General features: G+C 44.5%; 2 protein-coding genes across 2 annotated transcripts; one reads left to right on the forward strand and one right to left on the reverse strand.

Moving 5' to 3' along the window:
- Positions 1–6,092: 6,092 nt before the first annotated feature.
- Positions 6,093–8,682, forward strand: ccl20l (C-C motif chemokine 20-like). The gene is made up of 5 exons (XM_048989357.1): positions 6,093–6,137; positions 6,975–7,197; positions 7,840–7,957; positions 8,160–8,237; positions 8,320–8,682. The coding sequence occupies exons 1-5, from the start codon at positions 6,108–6,110 to the stop codon at positions 8,414–8,416; spliced, it is 546 nt and encodes a 181-aa protein (XP_048845314.1). The 5' UTR covers positions 6,093–6,107; the 3' UTR covers positions 8,417–8,682.
- A 5,978-nt stretch (positions 8,683–14,660) lies between these two features.
- Positions 14,661–16,590, reverse strand: ccl34a.3 (chemokine (C-C motif) ligand 34a, duplicate 3). The gene is made up of 4 exons (XM_048989996.1): positions 16,432–16,590; positions 15,712–15,829; positions 15,196–15,270; positions 14,661–15,022 (listed from the first exon to the last, which is right to left on the reverse strand). Exons 1-4 carry the CDS (start codon positions 16,505–16,507, stop codon positions 14,971–14,973), a joined length of 321 nt encoding a protein of 106 aa, XP_048845953.1. The 5' UTR covers positions 16,508–16,590; the 3' UTR covers positions 14,661–14,970.
- Positions 16,591–18,476: the final 1,886 nt, after the last annotated feature.

Raw genomic sequence — 18,476 nt, forward strand, 5'->3', positions numbered from 1 at the left:
GTGTCATGAAACACTTAATTATCATTTTTATTTTATATAAATGCATGCATGGATATATTACTCTGGAATAAAGAAAAACGCAGGACATGCAACTATCAGAACTGTTATATTTATCGCAGCTATCATTATAATTTATGGTTTTACAAATGTTTCAAATAAATATGTTCTACGTAACTTCACTTGAAACGACCTTGGTTGTTTTATGTCGTAAAACGGAAATCTGGTATGAAACTGACGTGGCTTGATTAGATAGTCGAATGACGAAAGCATCTCAACTGATATAATGAGAATAGACCGAGCATCTGGCGCTATGGAGGCAGCATCGATTGTCAGCTGGTGCGCCTGGACCATCGCTGGTCCTTTGACTCGCTCGACAGGCTGCGCAATCATAATGGTCGAATTAACCATACCGCACTCGGGCGACTCGGCCAATGGGAGGCGAGCGGCACCTCCGAGGCCTACTGATCTTCGACGCCAGTGGGCGGGGGGTCGGTCGCAGGTGGCGGCGAGACCCGGGGGTTCATAGTGCCATCGTGACATTCGTTAACAATTTGTGTCACTGGGTTTTTGATTGATTACCGTTGGATTATGTCCCATTTTCTCCTGAGATTCTTGGGTGAACCAGAACAATTCGCTGAGTGGCAGCCCAAAGGCCCTTTGTCCTGGAGGCCCAGATGGCACCAACCCACGCATTTGGGCCATTTGTAGTGAAGTGGACCTGCGCTCCCTCTTATCTGCGCTGGTTGCTTTGCTGCGATACCCTCTCAGTCTGCCTGTGGTCGTTATACTCTAAGGGCGCCGTGGCACAGCGGCCCTCGTTCTGCGCGAGTGTCGTCGCAGTTTTACAGACACAATCCGAGGACATTTATCTCTAATCTTGGGGTTCTCAGCTTCCAAAGACAACAGGGTCATGACACAGACCACAAGAGTGGCTGGATGCACGTGGGTGTCTGGAAGGCACCAAGATTAAAGGCACCGCCGGCGATAAAATCGCCCTCAGCCTGCCACGAGCGGAGCTGAGGTTCTGAAATAGCGCCGATCTTGTGATGCCCGCCGATAAACTAAAGTTTAACGGCGTGAGATGTCTGCGACGTTCCCTTTCGATTCTCCTTTTGTCGAGATCTTCCAGCGCCGTAATCGTTCAACTGCTGTTGATATTTCCAGCAGGGAAAAAACAGCAGCCAAATTGCCAGAGACTCACCAAATTACTATATGGAAGTAGAGGAGGTAAAAAACACTGAGAAGTTAGGAAGATTTAAGGAGGTAAGAACACTGAGAAGGTAAGAAATGTCACAATATTACAATAGTGAATCTCTCCAGAGGAGACAGAAAATGTGTTTTTAAATGACAATAAAATTGGAGTAATGAGTTATTTCAAAGGGACTTGTTTCATAATATAATCTCAGAAATAGAGGAGGTGGTGCTTTATGGTCCAGACCCCTTTGCTACTATGAAAACCTGATCAGCAATATCTGCAAACATAAAGGTGGAAACCCCTTATAGATCCCGCAAGCACATGCAAGCAATGTTCTTGAGATCTCCTTCACTGATGCAGGTAGAGCTTCACTGATAATATTACCTCGACCCCGAGCCGGTGTGTTATTTACACCGGCGTGTTCACGATAATCATAAAAATATTACACTACCTACATACATACTGAGGTTCTGCGAGCCTAAAAATAGCCTTCCACGGCTGTGAAATGCCTCCAGTCACCTGTTTTGATTTATATCGTCTGCTCTCTCTCTCAAGCGGCCATGTTTCACACTCTCTCTTCCTCTTCTCTACACTCTAATCTCCCAGAGAGTGTAGTGATCAGTCACGGCGGCAAGGAGTGTTTACACCGTACATGTCATGTTATCCCAAACTACTCCTCCTTTCACACTGTAATGTCTTCCTACAAGGAAGCCCAGGCAGAAATCTGTGTTTGCTCTAACTGCTGGCAAGAATGAATGGCACTTGGGGCCTTCAGATCGAGTTTTGTGGATTGGTTATGAGATGGTTTTGTTAATATTCCGATTCCACCAGAACTCAGTGATGCATATTATGATAGTAGAGTCTCAGCTTCCCATCAAGGAAGCTGGAAAATCTCACGCATGTCCAACCACACACCTTCTCCGGGTTCTTCTCTGGAAGATGCGCGCCCTGCACTGGGCGCCACAGAGGAAAACTCCAGTCCTCCCAGAACAGTCCTGCTGGGTTTCACAACATCCTATGGCTGGTTCCTAGGGTGTTTCGGCATGACATGATTTACTGGCGGCAGTAAAAACAGCCCGTCAAGAACACGTGTAGGAGTCACCGTGTGTGAGACCGACCGCCTGGAGCCGAGCTCCCCCGGTCATCCCAGAAAAGGGCGAGGGAACGTGCCGTTACCGTCATCCATCTTGATTTGGGTCATCGGAGATCTGTGTTTGTTTTTTTATCCGAAACCTGGAGTTTAGCACAGCAACCGTGCAACTAATTACGGGGGGGAGGGTATGGGACCAGACAAGTTTGGTGGGGGGGCACGTTGGGGCATTGTTGTCAGCGTGAGTGAGAAGCCGGCGCTTTGAGGCTGTTCACAAATAGCTCAAACCAACAGGCTTCTTTCATTCTTCTCGTGCTTTAAAGGCAAAGGCGCCCTTCCTGTGGTACAGACCTCCTGTGGTCGCCAGCGCCCACTTGTTTGTGTGATTCCCCCCCCCCCCCCCGGCCGTCTCTGCCCCTGTAGAGCTTATCCTCCCACTCTGCGCCTCCTCCATCCCCACTGGGCCTCCCCCCCAGCTGCAGACTGTGGGAGTACATGAACGGCTTGAGCTGAAAGGTCTTGGCATGGCCAGAGGGATTTCGTCGGGGGGGGGGGGAGGGGGGGCAAGACACCACTCTGTCTTCTGTGTTATTTTTTCCCCCCATTGTTTCCCGAGTGGAAGGCAACTGGCTTGATTTAGCTTGACCACATCTTTCGTTATTTTATTTCCCAGGATCTTTCTGGAATCTCAGCGGGGACAATCGCTCTCTCAAAAAGGGTGACATCCCTCCTCTCTGGAAACCGCGCCCAGCTTGCGGTCTGCTGAGCAAGGGGGAACACGTAACAGCACGACCCTCAACACAGCGAGGCCATCTCATTCCTGGGGGGGGGGTGGGGGGGGGCAGAAAGGGGTCACATTCCAGGTTGGTCTCACTGTTGCTCCTGTATTTTTTTCATGGGTGGGAGACTTTCTTCCATCAGTAACTTTCGTTACTGATGGGTGGGGACACCTGGGGGGGGGGGGGGGTGTACCTGGGAAATTATGGGAAGTTAACACATTTGTTACACATTGTTCCTACCTGAAACCAAACCCCAGAACTACTGGTGAATGGCTTAGGGTTGGCCCACCCTGGACCCCTGTGGCCACCCTCTCACTCCTTGTGAGTATAGTGTCCAATTCTGTCCCCTCCCATCATTAAGAGGGACAAACAGCTGGACAGACGTGACCACAATACTGACTGTGCTTCAAACTTCAGCTTGCATTTCCTACAAATCTACCAGCGCACAGATCAGTTTGACAGCTTTAGTAAAAGGTTTACATTCCTCAGTTTTTTTCGATGCTTATATATAACCCAGCGACCACACAGATGAACATCACGAAGAAATTAGTCGTACAACATCCAGCAACATCATGTGAGCCGGCGCTGCAGATGTCAGCCCCACCAACGATTAGACATTAAAGACATTGAAGTCCTTTGTAATGAGTATTAAAGATCTTGATGGTTGAATTTCTATGTTATATACATAATTTTCCATTGCAGCAAGCCAAGTGGAACTTGCGTTTCTCTTTCCTTTTATATTTAAAAACAATATCACAGTTTGTTTTGTTTCATGGAACAGGCCAGACCCCTTTCATATTGGACCACGGTTGACTGTGTGTGGGTTGGTTGGGGGTGGGGGATAGTAGATGGGGGCCATGTGTGTGAAAGTGGGTATAACAGAAGTGCCCAAACCCCTCTCCCCACCCCCCCCTGCGGTATTCCCCTGCTCCTGACTCACATCTTCAGGTGACAGCTTCATCCAAGATGGGAGGAGATAGATATGGAGATGAGACAAGAATGATGATGAAGATGAGTGTAGGATTGCCACCCCCAGTGAAACGGCATCCAGAATGACAGGAACTAAAGCCAAAATTAACGAAACACTGCAGCTTGCGAAGGTCTGTGACGTAACGCTGTGACCCTGAGGAAACATGGCCGTGGGAAGAAGGGAACTGGGTCCGGACCAGCTTCAGCAGCTTGTGAGGTCTCTGCTGGCTTGCGTCTGGGTTCTAGGCCAGTGGGTACTGCTCTAATTGACGACAGCCTTGAGTGATTAGCATTATGCTATTCTGTCGCCTTTACGCGTAGCTTCTCTCTCACTCTGTGGAACACCAAGCAGATTCTCCTCTGAACCAAACCCTGTACACAGCCCTGGTTCTCCTAGGGAACTGTGTGGGTTCTCCTGCGAACCAGGCTGAGTTCTCCCCTTTGCTAATGACAGACAGCATCAGGTTCCCATACTTTGCATGATGGGATGGGACAGCATTGAGAAATTCTCTCCCAACGGCCTACGGAGCCATTGTATTAGTTTGAGAGGAACATTGAACAACAACTGAGTGGGAGATTGTGACGAAGGACTATGATAAATGTTTTAACCAGCATAAAAAATGTCCTGTTTTAAATTCTGAACTCACTGAAGAAGTTTTAAAAAGCAGCAGAGGTTTTAGGGTGACAAATTACATAGTTGTTGCATGGATACTTACATCCAGTCTTAAGACCACATGACTAATTTGAGGCCAGCTGATTGGCTGTCAGCCCAATCCACCTACTGAGACGACCCACCTTTGAACAACAACTAGGGAATTGTTGAAAAAACGGAAAAGATGGAGGGATCTGAATTTCGAGGCTGTGCGCAGACCGAACTTTACTGGATTTCGAGACGTCGCTGTCACTGCTCGTGCCGAACGTCGGACAGTTTCGAAAACATCCTGGCAAAAAGAGGGAGCTTGAGAAGCGCGACAGAGCCCCCACTCCCACCGGGGCCACGCTGGACACCCATACCCACACGAGCAGTACATCGTGAGGAAATCAATCAAGCCCATTCCCCAAAGGCTGGTACCTTACAAAGCTAAGGTGGAAGGCCAAGATAAGCGATTATAGCTTTGTTTAGCTTATCTCTCCATCATCCGGTGGATGATGTGTGGGGGTGGGGGGGTATTTACTCATGGGGTTTTCCAGTAGTAGTGAGGTTTGAACAGGGGCTTGTCTCGTTTTTCAAGGCCTCACAGTGCGATGCCACAAAACTGCCTCATTATCCACACAAAAGGCAATTCTGTCACGGTCAGCTAAAGCCGGGGTAGCGAAGCCCTTAGGCTGAGAGGGAAGCACAGCGCCTGTTCCAGCTTCGCCCAGGAGGGGGTGCAAATTTCCCACGAGTCCCCAGCTTTTTAAAGGCCTTTTAAACTATTTTATGAAATGTATAAAAGTTTTTTCCTTGAAGAAAAACGCAGTTTACAAATGTTACACAGTTAAGTAATAACACAGTTTACATATACTATGCGTACCATTTAAGCCAAAGAATTTCCAATACGATTTTTGAGGACGAAATTATCTGTAAAGATATTTATCTTCACTTTCATACACCTCCAGCTGGAATGATATTTGCACAGAGGTATTTCAGAGATCACAAACAACAGAAGGCCAAATTTAAATGAAAAACCAGCTAAAATTCTGCTTTTGCACATTTTAAAACGGCGACTCTAGATCTTCAGCATCCATCGCGGTTTTTTTTTTTTTTTAACAATTTGAAAATAAAGTGTAAAAGTACTATATCCACACTGGCACGAGACACTGATAAGCATCAGTTATGAATAATTGGTGTGTCTCCTTTGCATGTAGGCAGGACAGTAAGGACACAGTATGGGACACCGTCGGTCACAGTGTTGGGGGGGCGATAAGGCTGGGGGGCATGGAATTTACTGGACATGGCGCACAGCAAATCCTCTCGTTCATTTCCCCGAATGCGACTCAATGTCGACCATTTCAGCTCTAAACCAAGACGTTTCGTCCCTGTTTTAGGTCAGACCAGTCAGCAGACATGTAATGGCGACAGAAACCGGCAATGAAGATCCTAATCTCAAGGAAATCAAACGTATGTTTCTTTCCCACAACTAAATAGGTCAACCAAGTCAAAGTTCTCTTTTTTGTTTTCCAATCATGACATACATTTTCCCCTCATGCTCACAATAACCATAAAGAAGAACACATGCTGTTTTATATTTTGAAAAACAAAATTGCGTTAAACCCGCCATTTTTTGACGATATGGAATGTTTAATATACGCTGACAAGTAGGAGGGTAGTTTAAATATTATATCTTCTTCTTTAAGGTTTAAAATCAATCGCTGACAAATAATTTTAAAACCTACTATACATCGCATGGGACCTGCACTATATTTTCTGTATATAAACAGATTTCTGTCTGTTAACTAGTCAAGGCCATGATTGGTAAATTAATACACGTTAATTTGTTGTAAAGTTGAAATTCTTTCAAATATATTTTGAAGTTGCTTGAAGATCTACGTGAAAACAGTTTTTATAATATATATTTGAATGCTTGATATTTATTGCTTCATAATAATTAAGACATTTTAGCGTGGATATGCTGCAAGACATTTTAGCGTGGATATGCTGTAAGACATTTTAGCGTGGATATGCGTGAGGCACATAAATGTCTTTCACGACAAATAAGAAACTAAATTTTTATTGTTGATCTCGGGTCATTATTCTGTATGTGGTAAAAAATGGTCCCATTTTAAAAGCACGTTTGGTATTTGCTGAGCTCAGCAGCACCATTATGGCATCAGTGGGCCCGGGGGGGGGGCACACTGATTAGAATGTGCCCCCTCAGAAAAACCCTAGAACATCAAGTCCTTCCTGCACCCATGCTCATAGGTTTCAGTCCCTTGCCTTTCTGTGCTACATTTGCAGGCTGCAGATAAGATCTTATCACTGCTCCGGAGTGCGGTTTCCGACGGGACCCTTGTGGAGATCCCTCCCCTGGCCCTGGTAGGTATAAACGTGCACGGGGCAGGTGATCTCGTTCCAGTGAGACTCAACCCCGGTTTTGTCATCATGACCTCCTGCAGGAGCCTCGCAACCATCGCCCTTTCCGTCTGCCTCCTGGTCCAGTTCTTTCAGTCCGGAGAAGCATGTGAGTCTCACCTCTCCTCTCATTTGGTCGATTTCAGCACCAGAAAACATGGCTGTGTAGGACGTGGTCATTTCGTGTGCTTCAATAACTTGTGCGGAATCTATAAAAATTGCATAATTAAATCGATAATATTGACGCGTATCTGGAAATTAGCTAACAGCTTTTTGGCTAAATGGCGAGTAACAATGGACAAGGAAACTACATTTCCTTGACGTTTTCATCCAAAGCAACTTACATGTGAGAGGAAGAGTTACAGTTTTTCATGTGCTGCGTGGGATATGAACCCACAACCTTTACACTGCTAATAAAATGCTGTGCTAACTATCTGCTACAGAAGCTGAAATTAATTCCTAGTTGCTACTATAATATTTTTCTTATAATTATTTGTGGATTTTATTCCATGATTATTCTATAGTAAGATTGATAAACCATAAAAATGACTAAGGAGGTTTAGGTCAAGTATGGTTTGAGTCTCTTGGTCACTTGATCTCCAGCTTTGACTGACGGGTTCTTTAATTGTGGAGAAGGTCACATGGGAAAGACCGCTCCTTTGATCCAAACTGCTCCTATCCCGATTCGCTCTCCCCGATGATGTCCTGACTTTTTTGACCCATGATGGATGTATGTGCCTCCCGTTCACAGACCGCCCTCTGAACCATGCCTGCTGCGTGAAGTACACCCGCAGACCCCTGCCGTTCCGCCTCATCAAGGGCTACGTGGTGCAAAGCTCCCTGGAGGTCTGTCGTATTGACGCTATCATGTGAGTCCCGGGGACCCGGCGATGGACCATCCAACGGTGTCAGACGCTGTATCAAAGTTTCAGAAGAACTGAAATACAATCGACGCACATGGGGGGGGGGGGGGGGTGAGGTGAGGGCAGACAGACGGAGAAATTGCAAGACAATCTGGTCCACTGTTGCCTCTGATAGCTTCTCTTTCTCCGCGTCCTGTCCCCCGTACAGATTCGTCACGATGAAGAACCACAAAGTCTGTGCCAGTCCTGAAGACGATTGGGTCAAGACTGCCATCTTCTGTCTCAGGTAACACCCCAAACCCCCCAATACCCTCGTTCCTGTGCCCTAAAGCAGTTTAATCGGGTGATAACCGGCCGTCCTTTTACAGCGAGAAGATAGACGGGATGACTAACAGCGGAGAAGTTGATGACCCATTAAACAGAGAATGCCGGGCTCTCAAGATGGTCAACGGTAGCACTACCTAACCATGAGAAACAGATAAACAGCATCAGTAAACTTCTTAAGCTGATTTAACGCCATTAATAAAATCATTACTCTGTTTTTATATAAACTCGCTTCGCACTTCCTCTTAATTAACATATATAAAATAGAGACTCATATTCTTTCTACTTATTTCTAATATGATTATACTATCACACATATGTTAGCTTTCAGTTAAAATACCTTCTGTACGCTTATATATTAATTGACTGTACATCAAAAGATCAAAATAAACACATTAATCAAAGCAGTTTTAAACGCTCTCTTCTGAAATCATTATCTACTCATTTTATGTTCCTCCATTAACCGGGATTTGGAGGATGGACAAGATTGAAATGGTTCCCTCCCCATCCCGGCCCCCATTACTGTCCCCGTCCTGCTTTGGTGACATCAGCACCATGTGACGACACACACAGCTGGGTCCCTGAGGTACCGGATCCGCCTCAGCGGATCAGCTTCTCTCCGCAGGGTCACGATATCAGCATAAAAACCTACATATTCCGAAGCACAAATCTTACAGGGGACAGTAAAGCAAATGAACCCATACAGCCTATTGGCAACATGCGGGTGGAAACGTCATTTCTACAGTAAAGACCAAGGATGCAGACTCACTAATTCAAAAAGACCAACCTGGACTCTTGAGTCTCTGGTGTCTTACTACTTGATTGTGTAAGTTTGCAATTTTTACTTTAATACAAAAGCTCAAATAAAACCGGGCAGTACATACTAACAGCAACAAGATTAAATATGCGCGCTGACAGGTAACTGCTTTTATGCTCTTATAAGATATATTTAAAGACAGCATCTATATATAAGAATCAACCTTACGTATCTAGGACCGGGGTTCGAGGCTCCGGCTTGGTTCCAGAGGTGTGCCGTTTGCATGTTCTCCCCATGTCATCACGGGGTTCCCCCCCCCCACACAGTCCAAAAGTGTGCTGAGGTTAACTGAATTACTACATTGCCTGTAAGAGTGTGCAGAGGTGGAAATTTCAGGTCCAGAAAGTAAAAATCCAGACAAAGATTTTGTTTCAACCAATGAGCTGCGCAACTCTGGATTTTTTTCTTTCTGGCCCTGAAGTTTCCACCTCTGGGTATGTGAGCGACTGGTGTGTGTCTGTGTCCTGTGAGGGGTTGGTGCCCATAGGCTCCAGATCCCCCGACAACACTAAAGAAGACAAGCAGGTACGGAAAATGGATGGATGGATATACACTCACAGGCCACTTTATTAGGCACACTTGTCCAACTGCTCGATTACGCAAATTACTGATCAGCTAGTCACATGGTGGCAACTCAATGCATTTAGGCATGTTGACATGGTCAAGACGAACCGCTGCAGTTCAAACCGAGCTTCAGAATGGGGAAGAAAGGTGATTTAAGTGACTTTGAACGTTGCATGGTTGTTGGTGCTGGACGGGCTGGTTTGAGTATTGCAGAAACTGCTGATCTTCTGGGATTGTCACGCACAACCATCTCTAGGGTTTACGGAGAATGGTCCAAAAAAGGGAAAACATCTGGTGAGTGGCAGTTCTGTGGGCGAAAATGCCTTGTTTCTCGATTTCTGCTGCGACATCCGGACGGTAGGGTCAGAATTTGGCGTCAACAACATGAAAGCATGGATCCATCCTGCCTTGTATCAACGGTTCAGACTGGTGGTGGTGGTGTAATGGTGTGGGGGACATTTTCTTGGCACACTTTGGGCCCCTTAATACTAATTTATCATTGTTGCAACGCCACAGCCTACCTGAGTATTGTTGCCGACCATGTCCATCCCTTTATGACCACAGTGTACCCATCTTCTGATGGCTACTTCCAGCAGGATAACACACCATGTCATAAAGCTCGAATCATCTCAGACTGGTTTCTTGTACATGACGATGAGTTCACTGTACTCAAATGGCCTCCACAGTCACCAGATCTCAATCCCATAGAGCACCTTTGGGATGTGGTGGAACGGGAGATTCGCATCATGGATGTGCAGCCGACAAATCTGCAGCAACTGCGCGATGCTATCATGTCAATATGGACCAATTTCTCTGAGGAAAGTTCCCAGTACCTTGTTGAATCTATGCCACGAGGGATTAAGGCAGTTCTGAAGGCAAAAGGGGGTCCAACCCGGTACTAGCAAGGTGTACCTAATAAAGTGGCCGGTGAGTGTATGTGTTATGCGACTGTGTGTGTATATACATGCACAGTCACATCATTATTTTTACCAGCAGCGTGGTCGTAATTCACTCACGGTTCTGTCTTACTGACATTTCCCTTCAGAGATGCAGCCCAGGTGACCTGCTTTTCAACGTCATACATTCAAAGCAGCCGCTCTCTTTTGAACTAACACATATTGGGATCTTTCTTTGGTTTCACGTTTAATTTCAGTACTAATTTGCATGACACCGGTGTGTCTGTCTCCTTGCCCATTTATGATCATTATCACCTATGACAAACTCAAATATAGTTACAGCTTATTTCTGCAAAGTACCTAATGGTTACAAGGATTTTTTTTTCTTTGCAATTTAGAACACAGTATTTTATTTATGTTCATAGTATTATTACTGGGTCAACGTGTGTTTTACGGCTGGAGTTTCTGCGACAGGTTTCAGAGCCCTCAGAATTAACTGTATGTAAAAGTACTTGGTGAAAAACAGATGATTCTGGGTCTAAAAAGAATATGAGCGTTCAGTGAGGCGGGCTGAGTCACCCCAGGCCCATTTAGGTAACTCTCGGATGGCAATTAACATTCTGTCACATTAAGTTCCAAAATTCAGATTGGCTGTTTGCTATTGATAAGCCCATCCCACACGATCTTATGGAAACTGAGCCCCTTTTGTCAACCTCCCTTCTCTCATCTCATCCTCCACACCGGCAGCCTTCATTCAAGTGCAGGATGAACCCAACCGTCCCCCATCGATCGGCGAACTCAGACGCGGTTGTCGCCCGCCATGTCTAGATGATGTGACCACAGCCTCCATGGAGCGTCTCGCCACTTTCCACTCAGATTGTAGGGCAAGGCTCTATTAGTCACCTTCAGACCCTTTTACAGCTTGGTTCCTCCTTATCTTAGCGATCGCGTTCAATTTACACTCTTTCTCAGCGTATTCCATGGATGACTGGCCTCTCAGAGGTGCTGGCCCTAAGCGCTGAAACACACCACCCCCCTACTGTGACGACGACACTGTGGCAACTTTAACAATACAGCTCACTACGTTTAATTAGCTTTTCCTAAGCCTAACCCTATCTTGTAGATTCTGAGCATGTTTATGACAGAGATCTCAGATGATCGGGTTTATCTCGGCCGGCTACGACTTGCTCCCTCGGGTCTTTGGCTGAGGCTTTGTATCTTGTCCCTACGTTGTGGATACGGTCTTTGCACGTTCCCTGTGTTACATGGGTCTGCGTCTACAGTCCACACATATGCGTCTCCATATTTCTTATAATATGTGCATGAATGTAACCTGTGAGGGAATGGCACCCTGTACAGGGCCACCACCCCAGTCTTAAGCTGTCAAAAGGGGAATGCAGATCTCCATTAATCCTGATCATATTCACAATAAGTGGTTAGGGCCGTGTATCCCAAACCCGGCCCTCGGGGAACCTCAGGAGGTCCACGTTCTTGTTCTACCAGGAGCTGGGAGGGAGCAGAACCATGGTCCGTTTGTGGGTCTGGAGGACCGGGTTGAGAAACACTTGTATAGAAGATGGATGTTTTATTATAATTATTATTAGTAGTAGTAGTATTATTATGGGCACTGTAAGAGGGGGAATGTCAGGACAAGTCCAACGACCCCTGAATAAAAAAAATGAGAAAATAACTGGATTGGTCTGGACTGGAGGACCCAATACGATATGCTGTCATAGGGCCAAAAATGTTAAGCAACGCCCCTGATTATCATTATCACTATTATTATTTTGTCTAAGTTCGAGTTCATTGAAGAACAGTGTAGGTTTGCATTGAGTGATATTATCAGCTTTGGTATTGTACCCTTATCTCCAGGTATTACTGCACTGTAACGAAGATAAGCTATTCATTCTGAGGCTCCTATAGCTGGAGCCCTTATCCCGCCATCAGTGAATAACCATACATCGTTTCGTGTTTGATATGTAAGATTAGATTTAAAGCCACAATCACAGTCCCTCGCGGATAACCGGTGTCTTTACGTTAACTGTACAGCTGTCAATTTATTGCGCATGTAATGATCAGTCAAGGAGGAAAATGTTTGAAGGATCTTATAAAAGAAACTCTGTGTTGAAATTAAGGATTTTAAGTAAATATTCATACATTATCATAACCATACCATTAGGGAAATAATAGACTGGTTTTTAGTTCGGTTTACTTTAACCGTAAAACTATTTTATGTAGCACTAACAAAATGAGCTTGGTTAGCACATAATTGGTTAGCATATAACTGCAATAACTGGTAAGAAGTTCCTATTTTCACAGTAACTAGAAAACAAAGCAAAGGTTAACTAACTGCATTTAACATTTAAACTTGTCCATGTTGTGCGTAATATGAAGTTATTACTGGACGGTTACACGCACGCTCGCTCGCTCACACACACACACACACACACACACACACACACACACACACACACACACACACACACACACACACACACACACACACACACACACGCATGCACATGTCGAGTAAGCATATCTTTATGGCGGCCGCTCATTCATTTCTATGGCAAAAAAGCTAACGCTAACTATGACAACCTTAACCCCTACCCAGCCCTAACCATAAGTAAACAAGCAAAATACAAGTTTTTGCATTTTTAGTTTTTTCATTGTAGTCACAGATATTTTATTAACTTACTTTATTAAGTTTGTTTATAGCCCGCGCTAGGAAACCAGCTTAGACCACCTATTATTAGTAGTACTAACAGTAAAACAAATAGCACCTACCTATGGCGCACAGACACATGCCTGACCATCGGTTTTATATTCATTTGCTTGCAGCAGCGGTTTTTGGGGCTCCGGCTGGTATCGCGGTGGGTCGCTGGACAATTTAACGGAGGGACGCTGTTGTATCGTTAAAAGCAGCGCCGGTTGTACTCCTTCTCGGACACTAGGTGTCGTTATTGAGCTACGCCCAAAGCTGTATGGCATGACATACGGAAAAACACTTACCTTCAAAAAAAAAAAAGAAAAGAAAAAAACAATGTCATTACAAATCCTCAATTTGAGTCGAATTACGGAAAACAGCTAATAATAAAGATAAAATATGCTGTAACGTATGAAATTTCCTACAGGCCTTGTCTGTGAATAAAATACCAACGCTGAATGAAAACCTGTAACAGAAAAGTGCTTCTGTTTAGTACTGTTCTACTTACTCAGTGTGCTAAATTTTAGGATATTTAGAGCACTTCAGATAAAAATAGTAAGCAAACAAATGTGAGGCTCCAAACTACAGCACGCATTTCCCTGGTCACATATTGTCAGTTTTAATAGTCTTTCATCTTTAAGCGAAAAATCTAATATGCAAGGATGCATACATACATACATTCCAGCTTTAATCCCTAGCTGACAGACATCTCTGGCAATTTCACTTTCAGTTACTGAGCCATCTTTGTCCCACGTCATTACAAGGTGAATAAGAAAGAGATTTGCACTGTGGTACGAAACACAACAGCTGGAGGCGAAATCGTGCAAGGTGCTAAATTTGTGGTATGACTGATCTATCATGGTTGGAAAAGCATGCCGTTCATTGCGAAAAATTTCCATTTGCATGTCTTGCAGTTTAACGGTTGTCCAGGATGATGACCTGCAGTACCAATCACGGGCGGTAGGTGGCACGGCGGGCTAAGTCTTTCTACCTGTAATTCAAAGTCTACCGGCTTGAGTCCTGCTTTGACAGAATAGTTAGATGCCGGTGGCCCTGTAAACATGGGGACCAACATCTTATTCGTATTAATCTGTTCCTTGCAACTTTTCCTACATTCTGTGGTGATAATTGATCGGTATCATGTAGCTTTTCTGTCACTATGAGGCTAATCTGTATTTACCCCGCAGACAGACTTTGTGTTTGCCCCTACATGCGAGGTTAGAGCAAGGTGGCTGTGGCACTTTCATGTTCAAACTGTCCCACGGACTCCTGTTACTCCCCGCTGTCTGACACCTTTCACCCTGGATCTTTCACAAGACGCTGCCTGACATCAAATCCCAAGCATCTCCGGCTTTTAGTTTTAAACCGCACATTTTCGAAAGACGAGCAACAAATGCAGCGTTTGCCGTTTTCCATTTTTTATTTCGTCCACCGCAGTAACACATCCATCTTAGACATTTCCATAAACGGTTAATCTCCACAGCAAATCTAAAACAATATACATTAAGGTTGCCAATACATACTCCTTAACAATAATTTAAAGAAATAAATAAAAGTGCATCATGAGTAACAGTTAATAATTTAAGTCTACATTAAAACATATAAGATTTAAATACTCGTGGATGTTAGTGAATTGAGCTACTGTGGAGACCATCATTTATAACTGGAAAGGAGTGTTGATTTGAGCCATAGAATCTGCTTGTGGGAGCACTCAGACCCCCCTCGAGGTGGGGGCTGTGGTGATCTGGGTTCTCCGGGCCGTCCTGTATGGAAGAGAGCCATGCGTCACATTTGAGGTCTGGCTGCTTTCTTTCCCAAAGTGCTACTGACCTAGCATGACTGCTAATGTGCTAATTCATCTGTAGGATTCGTCTGCCACTGACCTAGCATGACTGCTAATGCGCTAATTCGTCTGTAAGATTCATCCGGTACTTACTCCAGTTCCTTAACTTTACGAAAGACCCATTCTTCCTTCCAGTGGCTGCACACAGGTCCGTCTTCAGTATCGAAGCTGGGGAGAAAAGGATGCACGTATTGATCTGTGCAGGTATTGTGAATTTTCTCAACTGGGGAAACAGGAGAGGGCGAGCTGAGACAGCGGTCCGCTAACCGGCAACAGGTGGCTGGTGCCGCTAATGCTAATGCTAGCCTGGTTTGTGAGAATGACCGATTTTGGCCTTTTGAGCTGAATGAGAGACACGCTGTCCGTCACCATGGCAACTGAATGTTAATCCCAATTATTCAGGATGTCAGTCAGGTGGAGCATGATTGTCCAGCGTATTTACGCATTTTACTAGACATGTCATTCAGTCACATCTCTGCATTACTCTCTGTTCACACGGGGATTCTGACTTCTTTATCGTTGCTGCTGTGGCATGGATGGATCTCAGCCACGAGCAAAGCATTGCTTAAAAGACACCGGAAATCGCTGTTGATTGGTAGCCGGACTTACATCACTGCCTTCACGCAAGGTGGGTTCCATTTCTGGGTCCTGTACCCCAGGATGGGTGATGTGATCTTCTTCTTTGACACTGTAGTACAACAGCTGGTGACTTTGATTTCATCCCCATCTGAAAGGATAAATGGTTGCAGATCGATCTCTGTGGCATGCAGAGTGTGCACCGTACCGAGCGTCAGCTTTTGTTAATTGAATTCAATGAATGTTCATTAAAATCCAACAGTCACCTCAGCTGATTGACAGAAACATCTAAGTCCCTTCTTAAGTAGACATGTTAGAAAATGCACGGCAGATTTGAAGTGCTATTTAAACTCATGGATCCGTTTTTCTTAAAATAGAAGATAGAAGCTAGTTTATACTTTAAAGATATCGCGCAGTGGGAAAACTGACGGAGCAAACGTCGAAAACCATCAGACAAAGAAAAGGGAAGGTTGTTCTGAGCACTTTGAATACCGTGTTACAAAAGCTGTCAGTCTCACAAGAAGTATGTGATCTGCAGTGCAGGAGCCTGACATTACAAATCTGAATGCTAATGATGCTAATCAGGCAGGGATATCATTAGAGGCGTCGGTCACGCAGCCGTCGATGTCCGAGACAAAAGGCCGGCTCAAGCTACATCAAGTACGCAGATTTTACTCTTAGAACCTCAGGCTTTTCGAGTTATGGCCTGAACCAAGTCGATGAAAAAGACAGTACGGATGTGGATGACCTTACCTGTTCTGACAGCCATAATGGCTACGACGATGCTGAGAACCACCAAGTAGCTTGTGAGTCTTCTGGAGGGAGACATGTTCGTCGTTAGTGTTGTTCAGTGATTGTATGAAGCTCAGATTACTAACTGGTAGCTACATTACCAGGAGAGTCATATTTATACCGCTGAGGATGTCAAACTCAGCATTTTTTTCGCGCTATGAATGAACTGACAGGATGTTGGATAATTCTGATTGCTTCCAAGTAATGAAGAAGTTTGGTGAACCAAATGTGCGCATTTCCCTTTTTTTTTCCCCAGCTTAAATCTCTGGGGTGGTGTTGCACTGCGGTTGAGTCAGACATGCTTTTGGTCAAAGTCAGCGGAAATCTCGTTATCCTCAATTGCATTTAAAAACTTGTCATCTAGACCAGCATGAGAAAAAGTATTCCGTTGCAGGTTGAAGGTTGTAGATTTAACAGGCCACTTGATAATTCCCTATTTAAACATGATAGCTGATGCCAAGGAAGAGAAGAACTGGATGGTCTAGGAATCAGTTGATTTAATGATTGATTAAGCAAAGTGAGAAAACATACTAGGAAATGTACCCTTTTATATTTAAACACACTTTGCACTTGTTACTAGTCAAACATTCGTTGCTTAGCCTAGTAGCACTTATGGCTAAATGCTTATGAAATATTATCTGCTTCACTTCCACATCGCTTTGGACAAAAAGGCTGCGAAATAAATATGTGTAAATGTGAGATGTAATCATTTGTTATCACTCAGTTCACTTGATTCCATTAGAGTCTGCAGAGAACTAGCTATTAAGCACAAATTATAATTCTATGACCATGAATGACAAATAGATTACATTTAACGAACAATATTGAAATATTTCAGTAAATACATTAATAGACACAGCCACTGTAACTTAGAAAATTGACACTATACCGTTCCTTTATTGGCAAAAATGAACCATGAGTCAGTGATGCTTTTTATGTGCTCTGTTAATTTTCCAGTTCAGTTGTTTGGTAGGTATTTGATTCTGGATGGTAGGGAGACACAAGGGAGCCGATATTAACAATTAGCAAAATGATTTTTTTGCTCCCTGTAGAGAACGTGCACGGTGGTTGAAGACGACATACGACTGGATTCCCTGTTCTTATCATATTTGTCATTTTTCTGATGCCTTGGACTCTTGAGTTTTATTTTACCATAAAGTTTCTAACAAAACATTCATATGTCAAAAAGCGCCAATTAAAAATTGATGATATAAGCGGTAGAGCATTGAAAATTCACGGTGTTGGTCATCCGCCACGTGGCTTTTTCTCGATGGGCGATCACGAGCTGGTTCGCCGTTGTTTCCTGTCTGTCCACGCCAAGTCACACCAAGAGACTCAGAAAGAGGAAGGAAACAGTGAAATGGCCGGATCTTTGAAAGTGCAGAGTCCTCTGCTGGCTGTGGGGGGGGAATCCCCAGATTCACTGACGACACCACAGGCAGAAATTTTAAATCAGTGCAAAGAGGGAAAGGCGGGATGCGTGGAGGCCGCATCTATGAAGCTCTGTATCTGCTGAATTCGCCGGTGTTGTATCAGGCCAGGATCTCGAAAGAGCAGCGCAACTTCTGGCAGGAGCTTGATAGAGAAGAAAGTGCCCAAAGACAGCGTTACGCAACGAGGCCTGCGGCAGGAAGCTCTTCTTTGGATCAGGAGGCTAGCGGTCAGATATGTGACTGATGCAACATCCTTCCTGGACATTCAATGATAGCTGAGAAGTGAATTTCTTCCTAAACTTATTACTTTGAATTTTCGGTTTATTTTATTTTGGGCCAGATTCCAGAAAGCATTTCCTTTGCATTAAAGCCACAATATCTATTGAAAATATTCATATCTGCGACATCATTGGCATTCCAGAGTAAAGGGTTAAAGGTCATTCTACTGCTACTTTTCCCGCCTTCCTTTACCTGTGAGCCAAGTGTGAAGCCTCTAGCCAATCAGAATCAGTAATTATTAAAACTAACTACCTGGGAGAGCTGAAAACAAGGCCTGGATTTGGAATCGAGGGC

This window comes from Brienomyrus brachyistius, chromosome 21 (genome assembly GCF_023856365.1).
Source record: "Brienomyrus brachyistius isolate T26 chromosome 21, BBRACH_0.4, whole genome shotgun sequence".
In the NCBI taxonomy this organism is placed as follows: domain Eukaryota; kingdom Metazoa; phylum Chordata; class Actinopteri; order Osteoglossiformes; family Mormyridae; genus Brienomyrus; species Brienomyrus brachyistius.

Coding starts and splice junctions, on each gene's coding strand:
- ccl20l (XM_048989357.1), top strand. CDS start 6,108: ATGAAGATCCTAATCTCAAGGAAATCAAAC. Junction 6,138..6,974: donor TAATCTCAAGGAAATCAAAC/GTATGTTTCTTT, acceptor CTACATTTGCAG/GCTGCAGATAAGATCTTATC. Junction 8,238..8,319: donor ACTGCCATCTTCTGTCTCAG/GTAACACCCCAA, acceptor GTCCTTTTACAG/CGAGAAGATAGACGGGATGA.
- ccl34a.3 (XM_048989996.1), bottom strand. CDS start 16,507: ATGTCTCCCTCCAGAAGACTCACAAGCTACTTGGTGGTTCTCAGCATC. Junction 15,830..16,431: donor CATTATGGCTGTCAGAACAG/GTAAGGTCATCC, acceptor TTATCCTTTCAG/ATGGGGATGAAATCAAAGTC. Junction 15,271..15,711: donor CCTTGCGTGAAGGCAGTGAT/GTAAGTCCGGCT, acceptor TTTTCTCCCCAG/CTTCGATACTGAAGACGGAC.